At 37.5% G+C, this 17,377-nt stretch overlaps 1 protein-coding gene and 1 pseudogene across 5 annotated transcripts in view; both read right to left on the bottom strand.

Moving 5' to 3' along the window:
• ARHGAP21 (Rho GTPase activating protein 21) overlaps positions 1–17,377 on the bottom strand; it is a 139,390-nt gene that overhangs the window by 74,717 nt on the left and 47,296 nt on the right. For all 5 annotated transcript variants that reach the window (XR_001885316.1, XM_017870807.1, XM_017870809.1 and 2 more), the window contains 2 exons: positions 9,736–9,915; positions 6,525–6,549 (listed from right to left, as the gene is read on the bottom strand). Coding sequence is in view for 4 of the 5 variants with exons in the window: in XM_017870807.1 (XP_017726296.1) it covers positions 6,525–6,549; positions 9,736–9,915 (205 nt within the window). In the remaining variant the exon portion in view is untranslated. The remainder of the gene's footprint in view (positions 1–6,524; positions 6,550–9,735; positions 9,916–17,377) is intronic.
• LOC108528792 (coenzyme Q-binding protein COQ10 homolog B, mitochondrial pseudogene) lies at positions 38–1,534 on the bottom strand (annotated as a pseudogene).

The following is a 17,377-nucleotide window of genomic DNA, read 5'->3' as shown; positions in this document are numbered from 1 at the left end:
AAAAAAAAAAAAAAATTAAAAAAAAAAAAAAAAAGAAAAGTCTCCCATCAGTACAGGATACCTTTACCAAATGAGGTTTTTCCAAGGTTATTGCTGAATATCAATCCAACACTGGTGGAAACTCAGTTTCTAATAGTGTTTTATAATATCCAGATCTCTTTGATATTTTATATCTGATTTTTTGCACCAAGGAATGAAATGCTTATAATCCTCCATTCCCAATAAAACATCATACATTTTCTGCATTAAATAGCCTAAAATCCTCCTCTCTGAATATTTTCTTTTGTTTATCAATGATGCAGCGATTTTGAAGAAAGTTACTGCACATATCTCCTTAATCAAAATTGATGTATGTAGCGGAAGAGCTCTGCTCATCAGTATACCACAGTAAACTAAATATCTGATGTTCTGCTCAGGCCCCCGTGCTGGAGCCAGGGCTCCGACCACTGTCATCAACTTTGGATGGCATCCCGAGACCACCCTTCTCTCAAGGCCATCTGACCGGTTCGAGCTGCCGAAAGACTCACAGAAGCTGGCTGCCACCATCCCACTATTCTTAATATTCATAAATTCTGTAAAATATTATTTATATTACAATTATATTATATTAGAACATAATGTTATACTACATTGTTATATTATATTATACATTATTATTTATATTCTCCAGAGATTTAAGGGAATACAGGATGTCAGCAAGATATTAATTATCCACAAGCAACTATTACCACCAAAAAATATTCTTTTACTTAACCTTTTTCTTATAAAACATCTGCATCATAGTACAGAAAACTAACCAAGAAGAAGAATAAATACCTTTAAAATATGAGTGCACACATAAAGGATATGAGAAACATAACAAAATGCAAACACTGGGTAAGTAAAATAATCAGAAAATTAAATGGCTCAGTATTTCTTGGTTGATAAGAAAGAAATAAGAAAATTTAGTGGCAAAAGAGATTTCACTAAATTGCCAAAAGGGAAGAAGACCAAAACAAAATCGTTCAACTGTTTAACAGAATTTTGGCATTATAACAGCATCTCTTAGGAGTTTGAATAAAATCCTGGCAATTATTTTCTCTCCAGTGATTCTAGGCTTTGACTGTGATCATTACACTGGAGGCTCCAATTCAACTAAACTAACACAAAATTCTACATAAAAGGATTTCGTGATCTCAATATGCTTGAAAATAAATTTTCAAAAGAAATGAGACAGTGAGATAAAAATCGTAACATTCTGTTGAATTAAAATACTAAATTATATATAGCTTGTTTCTGAATAGACTGCATTCTAAAAACTGACTTGTAAATAATTGTCTAGAAGTTAGAAGAAATTTTTTTTCACATACAATATGGTATAACTGTTGATCAGGTTATTTGCAATGATATCATGACTATTATACTTAGGGCTAAACAGGCCTTTGTGAAATAGCCTGTGACCCCAACTATCAATTGGGATGCCAAGATCAAACTCACACTTGGAAAGCAAAGATGCAATCAAGGTAGGTGGAGCACTAGGACTCCATAACCTCATTAAGCTTTGCAGGTCCACAGCTAGCCAAGCACTGAAACTGAGTAACAAGTGATGGTTGCTCCTGCAAAGTGTTCACAGCCTCTAAACTTGGGATCTCCTTGACCTTTCTCCATGCAGGATTCACAGAATTAATTTCATAACATACTAAATATACCCTATATTTATCTTCTAATTCTTAACACTATATAAGTCAAACCCTTTTTTAAGACTAGAATTATTTTTAAAATAAAATTAAAGAAATGAGGAAGGGGACTTAAAAAGATGTTAACAGAAGTAAGATGGCAGAATTATAAGATGGACCTAAGAGTTAGACACAACTGATTTGGAAATCCCGTTACTATCACTTACTAGCTATGTGATTGTAGGCAAGTTATTTCTCAGCCTCAGTTCCCTCATCTACAAAATAGAAATATTATTTTGTAGGAATACAGGAAATCTCACACCAGGGTGAGAGTGAGGGATATAGGAATATCTCACATCTTACAGGGTTAGACTGAGGATTAAAGATGATAAAAATATATATTATGATGCCTGAAACAGATTAAGTTCTCAGTCATGTGCTAATTTCCACCACTCTCCCAATCCACTCCCCCAAATCAAGCAGTTCTTCCAAATATAGTACAATTATATTATAAATCGCTTTCTCCAAATACTCTCATACCTTTTCATATTCTTCTTTGCTTAGGAAGAAAACTACAGATCTGGACTTAATAAATATCCAACTTTGTTGAACTTTGCTTCAGAAGAGGTAAGGTAATTGAATTTCTATTTCTCCCATTTTAAAGCCTTAGTTTTGTGATTTTTAAAATTATCTTATTAGTCTTTTAACTAGCTAATTGATTTACCTTTTTGTTAACCTCACTTATTATTATTTTCTCCCTCAATCTGTTAGACCTCTGATGGTAAACTTTTACTACATTTCAATTACAGTTGTCACGTGAACAATGGGTTTCATTGAACTCTGCAGATCTGCGGATTTTTTTTTTTTTTTTCAGTAAAAATATGGTATTCACAGTAACACAAGGATGCAAAAGCTGTGTTTCCAATACATGGGTTCCACAGGGTCTATTACAGGACATGAGTGTGTGCAGATCAGTACATATGTGGGTGGTCCTGGAAGCAATCCCCTGGGTACATCAAGGGATGACTCTATTTACATTCTTCATGGACTTTTTCTTTTAGCCATTTTATCTTCTAGTTATTATATTAACTCTATATTTTCTTACGATGTAACTTTTCTTACTTAGGATTATCCCTTAATCAACATCATACAATGTCAGTAAAGCAACCAGATAATTTAACCTCAGACTATAGCAGTAACTCAATTCAGAAGTCAAGTTCAGCTGTAAGGGATAATAATCATAAAAGATCAATGGATATGCAGCCTTGAATATCCATTCTTCTGAACACTTTGAATGCTGTCACTGGATCAAGCCAGACTCATGGGGACCTATACACTTGGACCACAATGCTTTGGTGCCCATCACTTTAAACCAGGGTTTCTTGCCCTCGCACTATTAATATTTGGGACCAGCTAATAGTAATAACTATTATTATTATTATTTTTATTTTGAGACAGACTCTTGCTCTGTCATCCACATTAGAGTGCAGCGGTGTGATCTTGGCTCACTGCAACCTCCGTCTCCCAGGTTCAAGTGATTCTCCTGCCTCAGCCTCGTGAGTAGCTGGGATTAGAAGCGTGCACCCCCACCCCTGGATAATTTTTTGTATTTGTAGTAGAGAAGAGGTTTCACCATGTTGGCCAGGCTGGTCTCAAACTCCTGACCTCCAGTGATCTGCCCACCTCAGCCTTCGAAAGTGCTGGGGTTACAGGCGTGAGCCACTGTGCCTGACCCAGATAATTCTTTGTTGTGGGGGGCTGCCCTGTGCACTGTTTCAACAGCACCTCTGGCCTCTATCCACCAGATGTCAATACACACTCCCCCTCTCCCAATTGTGATAAAGATGCGTATAAAGAGGGTACATTACCATATGCCCTCCAGGGAGAAATATCATCCCCAGCTGAGAAGCGCTTTAAGCTGAATGAGACCTTCGGGTTTGCAGTCAGCTTACACTGAGGAACCACTTTAAAAACAGCCGTAAGAAGAAATGGTGTTGAAAATAACATCTACTGTATCACTGTTTGTTTTCCAAGGGAGAAACCTGTCTCAGACCTCAGTGCAAACAGAATGTTTTTTCTTAGGAATAATGTGTATCCTTAACTGATCATATTCTCATCTTTCCTATGGCCACTGGCAAGCTCAAAAGCAAACTTACAGCCCATCTTTAATAACAGTATAGGACCAGCCAGGTGCAGTGGCTCATGCCTGTAACCCCAGCACTTTGGGAGGCCGAGGCTGGCAGATCACGAGGTCAAGAGATAGAGACCATCCAGGCCAACATGGTGAAACCTCGTTTCTACTAAAAATACAAAGTGGGAGTGGTGGCGCGCACTTTTAGTCCCAGCTACTCGGGGTGGCGGCGGGGGGGCAGTGAGGCAGGAGAATCACTTGAACCCAGAAGGAGAAGGTTCCACTGCAATCCAGCCTGGCGACAGAGTGAGACTCTGTCTCAAAAAATAATAACAACAACAATAACAGTCTAGGACCTAAAGCATGAACTTACATGTACTAAATCTTCTGAATGTGAATTTAATTCATTTTTTACTGTAAACTCTTGACCTTATATTTTATCTTGCTATAAGTTATTTCTTCATGTGGCCATAAACCCTTTTTCTGAGTGAAATTAAGCATATATTAATAACTAAAATAGGCAAACTGTTATCTTCTCCAGCAGATCATACCCTTCAGGCTCACTCTATTATTCCTCTTCAAATCACCTTCTGCTGAATCTACAATAGATCTTCTAGTTTTCCCTTATAAATATTCAAGTTTATTCTCCCTAGCCAAAGCACAAATCCATTCACTTCAGTGAGCTATGTCAGACACATGATGATCTGCATGAAGTTTTATAACAATGTCTTTCTACATTTATTCGAAGTATACTCCCCTCATAAGAGGCATGAATTCTAGACGCTGTGTGTCCAGTAGATTGTCCAGGCATCAGGACATCAGCCTTTAGGATGACGGGAAGATGGAGTACCTATATCCTCTTTTCTCTTGCTGATGCCAGCTTTGTGAGTTTTCCCTTTCCCCACTAAGGCTTACTTCTAACCCATGCCAAGTAGCATTTGGAATTCATCCTAAACCCTGGTACATGACAGATGGTGATGCCGGAGTGGCTCATCTTGTACCAGTGACAACTATGAAGAGTCCTGCCTGGCCCTACACCCTCAGATTACTTTTGATAGTGCAAAAAAAAAAAAAAAAAAAAAAGCCATTTCCTTCTCATTTTAACCCATAACCTTTTCAAGATCTCAAACGGTTGTTACAAAGGTCCATCAACAGGTTGAGTGGTTAAACAATTTGTGGTATATTCATGCAAATGAAAAAAAAGTAGTACTATCAGTGCCCATACACATAATACAGTGAAGGTAAAAAATATTGTGCCTGACAAGAGTACATGCTGTATTATTTCATTTATTAAAAAAAAAATCTAGAAGAGACAAAATTAACCTATATAGTGATAAAATCAGATCAGTGATTGTCTGAAGACAGCAGAATAAAAAGGAGCACAAGGGAACTTTATGGAATAATAGAAAGGTTGTTTTTGATATCACATCTTAATCGGGGTAGTGATTTCACGGTTATATATTCATCAAAACTTACCAAACTGTACACTTACAATAGATGCAAATGTGGTATTCTTGCTAAACATGTATGACCTTGAACTAACGAGAAAACATCAGATAAACTGAAAATGAAGGACATTCTATACAATAAATGATCAGTACTAGTAATAAAATACAAGGAAAGACTAAAGGGACATGACAAGTGAATACAACGTGGGATTCTGGAAGAGAACAAGGATACTAGCAGAAAAACTGGTGACATCAAAATGAAGTCTGTAGTTTATATAGTAGTCCTGTATCAATGCTAATTGCTTAGTTTTGTTGATTGTACCACAGTATTGTAAATTTTTTTTTTTTTTTTTTTTTGAGATGGAGTCTCACTCTGTCACCCAGGCTGGAGTGTAGTGGTGTGATCTCGGTTCACTGCAAGTTCCACCTCCCGAGTTCACGCCATTCTCCTGCCTCAGCCTCCCGAGTAGCTGGGACTACAGGCACCAGCCACCACGCCCAGCTAGTTTTTAGTATTTTTAGTAGAGAGAGGATTTTCACCCTGTTAGCCAGGATGGTCTGGATCTCCTGACCTCATGATCCGCCCGCCTCAGCCTCCCAAAGTGCTGGGATTACAGGTGTGAGCCACCACGCCCGGCCCCCCATGGTATTGTAAGTTTTTAACACTAGAGAAAGTAAAATAAAGGATACATGAAAATTCTCTGTACTATTTTTGCAACTTTGTTGTTGAAAATTATCTAGAAATAAAAGTTTTTTAACGGTTGCATTTTGTTGGAGTGTGAATTCTTAAACTCGTTCAAGTTGATTTAAAACCAGTTATTAAGAAATAATTTTATCTCCAGCCTGACTGTCCTTTCACATTCATTAATGTTTAAATCAACAGTAACATTAACTACAAGAATAACTCAAACCCTCTTTTCAATATTTGACTCAATAAACCTAACTGATAAAACACATAGCATTCCTTACCTAAAATAATCACCTCATTTAGAAAGATTACTAATTGAAATAAAAATCTTAAGTACTCTCCTTGGAATTATAATGATACATTCCTCTACAAAAACACATACAATTAACAATAAAAGCATTACACGTTCAAATTGAGACAACGGAATTCATAAAACTTTGAAGTCCACAGTAAAAAAAAATTTAATTCTATGACTCTCACACCTAAGAATTATTATACATTTGAACACTAAAAATTATATCATCTCATTTAGTATCACTTAAAGAACATAAAGAAATGGGTAGAAAAACATTCAGAGACAAATTAAAAGGTTTATAGCATACCTCCTCTGTTTCCATTTTCTTCATCCTACAAATAAAAATATATATATACATACATGAGTATACATTTATAAACTCTTGTTAATCACAGCAAGGCTCATTTTAATTCAAATTGACCTCCCCAAATTGTGCCAATTACGATCTCACCTACAATATTCTTAATTGATCATATTCTCTTCTACAGCCACTGCAAGCTCAAAAGCAAATGTATAGCCCATCTTCAATAATAGTATAGGAAGTACCTTTTCCTGGAAAGGTAAGAGTTTTCACAGAGAGCGATAACAAGGCTGTGCGTGAAGCCAGCTTAGGGACAGGACATCAGTTCAGTTTTTGACATTTGAGGGTGAGCTTTCTAATGGAGTGAACTTGTCAAGTAGGCAGCTGGATAGAAGGAAAGGCCAGGTCATCGCTTACTGTACCACACTTAAATGTGCCTTTAGGGGATATTACAGGACCCAGAGCTGTCTATATAAATGGACTGGTCCCAAATTGCTACATATTTAAATTATTGTATTCAATTTTGAAGTTTATCTACTTTGTCTCTTTCATTGCTACCAAGCTGTCTTGCTGCCATGTTATCTACCTCTAGCTGGAAAACTAGAAAAGGAACCTTTAAAAACTAGTCTAAAATACACTTTTCAAATATTTGCTGAGCCTCTACCATACTGGAGCTACCATGTACCTCAGAAAGAAAAACAGACATCGGGTGAAGGGCTGATAATTTATGACATAATTTTTTGACCTTTATTTAGGCTGCCCAATGTTTTTTTTTTTTTCTTCTTCTGATTATAAGATCTGGTCTGAGACTGAGGTTGCCAGCTACGTGACAAAATAACAACACTTATATTAATTACACATTTTCTAAAAGCTATACAATATTAAAATTTTTAATTCATTTGAAGTGAACTGACAAAATTTCATAATTAAAATGGAAAAGATTCCAATACATATTTTCCATGTAAAATTTACAACACAGAGCCCTATTTGCAAGAACATCTGTATTTAATAGCATTAATAGCTAAAATTTATTGAGCAATAACAGTGTCAATTTCTATGTTAAGTGTGTTACAAGTACTGTATCATTTAATCATTACACAGCCTGTAAAGAAGGTACTACTATTGTCTGTTAGTTGGCTTATCCAAGGTCACAGATCTAACAGGAGGCAGAAATGGAATTCAAACCCAGGCTCTTTTGACGCCAATGACCATGCTGTTAACAAGTGTAAGCATGTCCTGGAATACCATCATTTCATGCAAAGTTGTTTTGTTGTAACGTTCACGAGAAAAATTAATTCCCCACTGGGGTTCTGTATGTGTGAAGTTTCCACATTGTCCCCACTGTGTGGGTTTTCTCTACGTACTGTGGTTCCCTCCCACATGCCAAAACTGCCTGTTCGATTCACAGGTGTGCCCACATTGTCCCTGTCTGAATGAGTGCAGCTGTGTGTGTGCTCTGCAATGGGATGGACAGCATCCTGTCCAGGGTTAGGTCCCAACTCGTGCTCTGAGCTGCATGAACTGCCGGGATAGGCTCCAGCCACCCTCAAATCTGGACTTGTTTTTATAACTCTTTCTTAAGTGTATGAACACCTCACATTTACTTCAATGTTTAATACTGGAAATGTTTTCGTCTTTATTTACAAGTTTGGTGATTTTTTTTTTGATCAGAAATATGCCAAGTAAACTCTAGCCAACATAAGATCAGTTATCACTTAAATACATTTCACTTAAAGTTGTAGTTTCCAAAAATCAACTGACAATGTTAAGTGAGGATTTATTGTAGTATGCTACTAAAATTTCTAGAAATATTTTCCAATAATAATAATACATGTTTATATAAGTTTGGTAAAATTATCTTATAAAACATTGTACTACCTATATGTTCATCATGACCCAAAGTTCTTATTCAAAACCAAACCAAAACAAAGACAAAAAAATACACAATCCTAATGTAATTATCAAGGGCTCTCATATGTGACTTAACGCATAAGTAACACTATCTGAGACTTTTTAATATCAACTAGATTCTTAAGAGATCTAGTCCAGTTGTTTTATACACATTTGAGAAAACCCAAACAGATAAATTTCATTCCAAAGGTACCAATTATATACAATCCTTAAAAGATACTCAGTTGTTTCCTGTTATCTCAGTGTTAAAGTAACCAAATATAAAAAAATTAATTGAAAAAAGAAAAGAAAAAATAAGCTATTCCGTATTTCAAAAAAGCATATCCTGAGGACATTACTAGAAAGACATATTTAACAAAAAAATAATTTAAAACTGTGGTCTCTAGATACAAATATAGACACTACTTTTTAAAAGGCAGTTTAGCAGTCATAGATATTTAGAATTAGAAAAGACTTTCTCATACCCTAGTTCAACTCCTACAAATGAAAATGGAAATCTAGAGGTCAAAAGAAGTGGTCTGGCCAGGGTCTCATAACTCTTCTGAATATCATTATTTCCATTATGCTATTGTGTAACAGTTCAGCATCAAGCATGCATATTGGTCAAATTCAAATCCCAGATCAACTACTTATCTGTTTTATGACCCAGATCAGTTTCCACATCTGTCATATGGGGCCAATAATACCACCTGCTCCACAGGATTCTGGTGTGGATAAAGTAAGATAACGCTTATAACAAATGGTAAGGAACACAGGGCAAGTACTCAGTGTGTCAACTGCACTTATAATTATCTCAGGCTGTCCTTTTCAGGCTGTGTTACTGTCCACTGAAGCCTGTCAATGTAATTTATTCTGATGAGAAGCTGTGTTTCTAAATTCTAACATGCCATCATATTACATATCTGAAAGTTAAGCATTGTTCTAATTCTACTAATTTTCTATAACTGCTGGACTATTTTAGTGAACCATTTCCTCTGAATAGTCTGCCCAGAAAACTCACTACTTTTTTAGATAACAAACAGTTACATATTAGAAAAAGTAGAATGAAGTCTGGAATTAGAAGTCCTTAAAAAATACAGATTTGGAGTTTAGAATCAAAATGATCTTTCAGAGAAGACTAAAGTTTTGTTTTGTTCTTGAAGGTGGGAAAATACCTAAAAGGAGAAAAATAATATAATAAAATTCAAATGTAATGCTTAATTCTTTTAAGACAGAAAAAAGGCCAGAGGGAAGGAAGAGGAAGACTAGAAGGGGATAGGAATGGCCTTGTGGTTTTTTTTCAAGTTGCTGTAACTATTTCTCTTACCTTATATGAAAATTGAATTGCAGACTCTGGGGGATAAACAATAAAATGTCTTAATGTAAACCCAAAGCCTTGAGATGTTCTTTTCAACATAACTGTTTTGGGACCTGGCCAGGAGAATGTTTCATCTTCGGACAGTGATACAGTTTCACTTTGTTCTTTTCCATCTTTATTTTTTGAGACCTAAAGTGAAAAGATATGTAAAAGTTAATTACATAACACAATAAACTTCCTCACCTAAAAAAAATTCTATGTAAACATGTTAATACCTAAGCACTGATATGAACCATTTTTGGATGTATAAATTACACAAAACATGCAATTATCAAACACTAAAATTTATTATATTATTATAACAAAGCATGCAATTATCAAAACCTAGAATTTTTTTCTAGAAAATCATGCTATACAAAATTAGTCAGAAGAAAGAACTCTCAGAAAATAGAAATACAATTGCTAAAATTAGAAATGCAGTAGAAAGAATGAAAGATAATACCAAAGAAATTTTAAAGAGCACTATGGATTAAGAAACAGAAAGCATGAAAGAAGAGATACAAAACTCCGACCAAGAAAGAAACCTAAACCTTATCAGATAGTCCAACAGCAACAAAGGACATTAGAAAATAATAGAAAAGGTCTTCAGGTTCTGAGCACGAATTCAACATCCACATAGATAATCCTTCTGATATCCTGGCCTTCTTGTTCTTTGACCTCCTCTCCTCCACTCTGCTTTCACTTGGGCATGACTGAAACCCCCTTACAAGCCCAAATCAAGAATCCCTGCTAGAACCACCACCTATTATTAGTTCACTATTTAGTTCATTCCCTCTCATTTCCCAGTCCTTACAATTCTTCAATCTGGAGCTGACCCTACCACCCTTTCCCTGTCCCTCATCACCCCATGTTCTCACTTTCCTCTTAAGCTAGCTTCAATTCACTCCTTTACCCTCTCCCACTTCTTCCAAGTTGCCTGACAAAACCTAACCCTGGATAAATCAACACAGCCTACTCCCGGCCTGCTGCACTTATGCAGGTGAACATGGGTGGAGAAAAACAAAAACTAAGCTATTTCACTCTAAGTTCATGACTACCAACCTCAAGAGAGCCTTTAGTGTTGTCTGTCAATAGTGACACATTTCTCCCTGGTCATTCATCCTAGATGACTATTTCATCCCTTTTCCCCACCCTCACCTGCAGCAGATGGTCCTGCTTTCTATTACACTCAGAAAACAGAAGCAATACAATGAGAACTGAATCGCCTGCCATGATCACCCCACCAACCTGCAACCGTGCCCATGTTCCCTTGCCTTCCCTTCTGCTATGATGGATGAGCTGTCCATTCTCCCAAGGCGCCAGCAGTTGAGACGAGATCCTCCCCTCTTACTATTCAAAGATACAGGTCCAACAATTCTCCCCTCTCTCTTTTGCATCACTTATTCTCTCTTTACTATATACAGCATTCCCATTTGCATACACGTATTTTGTAATTTCTTTAAGCTTAACAAAATCTTTTTTTTTTTTTTTTTGAGACAGGGTCTTGCTCTGTGGCCTGGGCTGGAATGCAGTGGCATGATCGTGGTTCATTGCAGACTGGATCACGGGGACTCAGGAGATAACTCCCGCCTCACCCTCCCAGGTAGGTGGGACTACAGGTGAATGTCAGCACGCTAATTTTTTTTTTTTTTTTTTTTTTTTGTAGAGGCAAGGTCTCACTGTGTTGCTCAGGCTGGTCTTGAGCTCATGTGCTCAAGTGATCCTCCTGCCTCAGCTTCCGTAAGTGGTGAGATTACAGGTGTGAGCCACCGCACCTGGCCAAAATCCTCTCTTGATCACACACAACCCTCTCCAGCTACTACCTCGTTTGTCTGCTTCTCTTTGGAGCAAAACTCCTTAAAAGTTATCTGTACTTGCTGTTCCCAGTTCTTTTCCTTCCATTTCTCTGAAATCCCTTTAAATCAGGTTTTTATCCGCCTAACTCCCAGAAACTGCTCTTGTCAGGGTCACCCATGACTTCCACATTTTAAACTGAATGACCAATTCTCAGTTCCCATCTTATGTGCACCTTATTGGCACAGGGATCACTTCTTCCTTCTTGAAGAATTTTCTCCACTTGACTTCTCACACTGATTTTTCTTCCAACTCACAGGCGACTTTGTCTCAGGCTCCTTTGTTTTCATCTGCTAAGTTTCTGAACCTGGAGGCACCCAGGGCTCAGTCTATGGACTTCTCTAGCTGTACTCTGTCTTTTAGTGATTTCATTCCATTTACTACATTAAACACCGACTATATGCAAATGACTCCCAAATTTGTATTTCTAGCCCAAGCCTCTCCCCAACCTGATAGGTATCTATCTTACACTTAACATGTCTGCATAGCTACTAAGATTTTGTTTTAAATTACAACTCCAAGTTAATCCCAGCATTTTGAAAAGGTCACCTTTATTGAATTGCAAATACTTGAATAGTCTTGCTTCTATTATATTTTTTATGATCTTCTACCAGTGAGTCTATCTACTGTGCCACAATAATTAGCCTGATACAAAGGTGAAAAGGTAACTAGGTGGTAACATTGCCCAGCCAAACTCCCAACTTGCGGTAGGGGTGGCCATATGATTGAATTCTACTAAATGGAATGTTAATGAAAGTAGTAATACAGTACACCAAAAAAAAAAAAAAAGCATTTCCATATACTAGCAATAAGCAACTAGAAATTTAAAGCTTTTTAAAATACTATTTATAATTACATTAAAAATATGAAATATTTAGGGATAAATCTGACAAAAGGTTTGTAAGATCTACAGACTGAAACTCGAAAACATTAAGAGATATTAAAGCATAAATAGAGATATACCATGTCCATGATTTAGAAGACTCAGCATTGTTACAATGTGAACTCTCCCCAAATTGATCTATAAATCCAGCTCAATCCCAATCAAAATCTCAGAAGATTTTTGTGTGGAAGCTGCTATGGTATTTCTAAAATCTACTTTATATGCAAAGAACCTAAAATAGCCAAAACAACTTCAAAAAAGAACAAAGTTGGAACACTCAGACTACAAATCTTCAAGACTTACAAAGCTACAGTAATCAACAGTACAGTATTGGCATCAAGATACACAGATTCACAGAACAGAATATGGAGTCCTGCTCTAGAACCATAACCACATGATGCTGCCATTCTACTCCTAGGTATTTATCCAAAAGAAGCATGAACCCATGTCAATATTGTACAAGTATAATACAAATATTTGAAAACACAAATCGCCCTGGAACGACTGTGTGGAGGCTGTGTGCAAGAAAAGAAAAGAACTTTGATCCATAACTCGTATCACAAACAAAAATTAACTCAAATGATCATACACCTAGGCGGGCCACAGTGGCTCACACCTGTAATCCCAGCACTTTGGGAGGCCGAGGCAGGTGGATCACTCGAGGCCAGGAGTTCAAGACCAGCCTGGCCAACATGGTGAAATCCTGTCTCTACTAAAAACATAAAAATTAGCTGGGTGTGGTGGCACAAACCTATAATTTCCACTACTTGAGAGGCTGAGGCAGGAGAATTGCTTGAACTCAGAAGGCGGAGGTTGTAGTGATCCGAGATTGCACCACTGCACTCCCGCCTGAATGGGGAGTGAGACTCTGTCTCAAAAAAGTCAAATAAAATAAATGATCATAAACCTAAATGTAACACTTAAAACTATGAAACTTCTGGAAGAAAACAGGGGAAAATCTTTATGAACTCAGGTTAAGATTTCTTAGCTATAACCCCAAGGAACATAATCCATTAACAGAAACAACAATAAAATATTCACTGGAAGAATATACAATGAATATTTTATAAAAGATAAATGAAACTTCATCAAAATTAAGACCCTCTGCTCTTTGAAAGACACTTCTTGGCCAGCCACGGTGGCTCACACCTGTAATCCCAGCACTTTGGGAGTCTGAGGCAGAAGGATCTCAGCCAGGACCTGCCTGAGCAACACAGGGAGACCCTGTCTCTACACAAAATTTAAAAATTAACCAGGCAGATGGGCACGGTGGCTCATGCCTATAATCCCAGCACTTTGGGAGGCTAAAGTGGGTGGATCATCTGAGGTTAGGAGTTCAAGGCCAGTCTGGCCAACATGGTGAAACCCCATCTCTACTAAAAATACAAAAATTAGCCAGGTGTGGTGGCATGCACCTGTAATCCCAGCTACTCAGGTGGCTGAGGCAAGAGAATCGCTTGAACCAGGGAGGTGGAGGCTGCAGCAAGCCGAGATCATGCCACTGCACTCTAGCCTGGACAACAGAGCCAGATTGTCTCAAAACAAACAAACAAATTAGCCAGGTGTGGTGGTGCATGCCTGTTGTCCCAGCTACCAAGAGGCTAAGGCACGAGAATCACCTGAGCCCAGGAGGTTGAAGCTACAGTGAGCTGTGATCACACCACTCCAGCCTGGGTTACAGAATGAAATCTTGTCTCAAAAAATATATATATTTTATGAAAAGTATATACACACACACATATATACACACACATATATATACACACTTACACTTTTATGAAAACGAAAAGGCAAGCCATAGAATGGGAGAATATATTTGCAAATAATGTGTCTGATAAAGGACTTGTATCTAGAATACATAAGGAACTCTCAAAATTCAATAATGGAAATGCAAACTAAAAACCATAATGAAATACCACTGCACACATAATAGATGTGCTATATAAAAATTAACCATACTGAGTGTTGGTCAGGATATGAAGCAACTAGAACTCTTAGACACTGCTAGTGAGAATGTAAAATGGTGGAAAACAGTCTGACAGTTTCTTAAACATACACCTAACATATGACACAGCCATTCTACTCAGAGAGAAACTGAAAGCATATGTCAACATAAAGACTTGTACATAAATGTGCATAGCAACTTGTTATAGCCACCAACAGAAAACAACTGAAATATTTCAACAACAGATAAATGGATAAACTGTAACACAGCCAAACAATAGAATGCAATTAGCAATAAAATGAAATCAACTACTGATATATGTAGCAATATGTTAATTAGGCTGAGTTAAAGAACCTAGACAAAAGAGGAGGAGGAGGAGAAGGAGTATACACTGTACGCTCCATTTATATAAATCCTAGAAAAATTCTAAATACTAGTCTATACTGACTGAAAGCAGATTAGCAGTTGCTCTGGGTGGGTGTGAGGATGGAGATTACAAAGGCGCATGAGGAAATGTGGAGGGCGGTGAATAATCTTGACTGTGGTGATGTTTTCACTGGTGCATACTTGCGTATAAACTTACTGAACTGTACAGTTTACACATGTACAGTTGACTATATACCAAACATATCTCAATAAAGACATTTAAACAAAAGAAGCAGCAACAGGATGCTTATCATGAAACTCAAGAAAGTGGTTATCCTGGGGGGATAGGAGTGTGTGAATGAGGAAGCATGGGGCTGAGATTTGGGGAAAACACATACATTACTCCAACAGCATGGGTAATTTGTAAGTTAAGATCTGTGGGGAGTTCCTAAGGGGTCATTTTATTATACCATATTAAGTCAATATGATATACAACATGATATATATGTGTGCTTCTTTTTGTACATAGCAAATATAAACATAAAAAATAGAATGGGTTCAGTGGCTCACACCTGTAATCACAGCACTTTGGAAGGCTGAGGCGGGCGGATCACCTGTGGTCAGGAGTTTGAGACTAGCCTGGCCAACATGGTGAAACCCCGTCTTTACTAAAAATACAAAAATTAGCTGAGTGTGACGGCACACGCCTGTAATCCCAGATACTTGGGAGGATGAGGCAGGAGAATCACTGGAACCCGGGAGGCGGAGGCTGCAGTGAGCCAAGATGGGGCCACTGCACTCCAGCCTGGACGACACAGCGAGAGACTCTGTGTCAAAAAAAAAATAAAATAAAATAAAAGTAAAATTATTCTAGAATTTAACATCGGAAAAAATAATTACTCATTGTTTCCTATCTCCCATCATTCTTTAAGAACACAAGATTCTACTTTGATTCTATCTCTTTTTTTCCCAACTTTTATTGCAGGTTCTGAGTGTACATGTGCAGTTTTGTTACAAAGGTATATTGCATTGCTGCATGCTGCTGAGGACTGGCATAGGAATGTGATTCTCTCTTTTTATCTGACCCAGAATTTTAATTTTCAGTTTAGCATTATGGTTCAGAACATAGGCTCACATTCTCACTCATAAGTGGGAGTTAAACAATGGGTACACATGGACATACAGAAGGGAATAATAGATACTGGAGACTCCAAAAGCGGGGAAGGTGGAAGGGGATGAGCAGGAAAATTATCTGTACAATGTTCACTATTCAGGTGACGGTTATGCTAAAAGCCCAGACTTCACCACTATGCAATATACCCATGTAACAAAACTGCACTTGTACCCCCTAAATCTATAAACCTAATTTGAAAAAAAGAACATAGGATTTGGAGATTTTGAGTCAGCTCAATCGGGCACTAACTCTGGCTCTGCCATTTGCAGTTTGCTAGTTGGAATTATTTAACCTCTCAAACCCTCAGTTTTCTCATCATTAAAATAAGAATAAAAGCACTTCTCCCAAAGAATGAATGTGGATTAAATGCAAAATGCATATGAAGAGCTGAGTACATAAACATTTAATAAATATTAACTCCAGGCCAGGCACGGTGGCTCACACCTGTAATCTCAGCAATTTGGGAGGCTGAGGCAGGCAGATCACGAGGTCAGAAGTTCGAGATCAGCCTGGCCAAAGAGACCAGCCTGGACAACATGGTGAAGACCCGTCTCTACTAAAAATACAAAAATTCGCTGGGCGTGGTGGTGGGCATCTGTAATCCCAGCTACTTGGGCGGCTAAGGCAGGAGAACTGCTTGAACCCGGGAGGCGGAGGTTGCAGTGAGCCAAGATCGCACCATTGCACTCCAGCCTAAGCGACACAGTGAGACTCCGACTCTAAATAAATAAATATTAACTCCTCATTCTTTCTCTGTAAGCTCCACTGTCTGTTCAAATCTATTTTTCCTGATGGCTCTTTAAATCACAATCTCTCACAACACTTTAACATACCTGTGTGTAAAATGCAACTGGAAAGATGCATCAAAGCAAATAATGGAGCACTGGAAAAAACTGGGTTAGCAATAGATACTGTAAGTAAGAAATAAGAAAATAAGAAGTAACTGAATCTTGGATGAACTGCTAACTTTTCCTCCTTATTTTAGCTATTTGTGTGAATGAAGTCTCTGAAGTCATCTATGAGGCTATATATATTTGAAACTATTTATCATATTTATCATAAATCCATTGTAGTTTATCCCCCACTTCTAGGATTTAGCAGGGTATAACATGAGAGACCCAAGCTAAGTCCCAAGCAACTGCAAAAGCAAGCATATGATGAGGTAGGGTTTGTAGGGTAAGAGTTATTCTAGGCTTAGTTTCCCAAATAGTCTAGTTAAGCTGTAAGTAATGACTGGATCCTCCTTTTGAGATCCAAATAACAGTTCATTGTATACATGCAGATCACGGTCTCACTCACTGACACACTCTTTCTTCACTCATTCAGTAAATAAATATTTATTGAGGACCTACTATTTACCCAACCTTGTTCCACAGAGTAGATACACGGA

The sequence above is a fragment of the Rhinopithecus bieti genome, unplaced genomic scaffold, assembly GCF_001698545.2.
Source record: "Rhinopithecus bieti isolate Rb0 unplaced genomic scaffold, ASM169854v2 scaffold_5022, whole genome shotgun sequence".
NCBI classification, from domain to species: Eukaryota; Metazoa; Chordata; class Mammalia; order Primates; family Cercopithecidae; genus Rhinopithecus; species Rhinopithecus bieti.
Note: the sequence above shows the minus strand (reverse complement) of the source record. Positions and strands in the feature narration are given on the sequence as shown.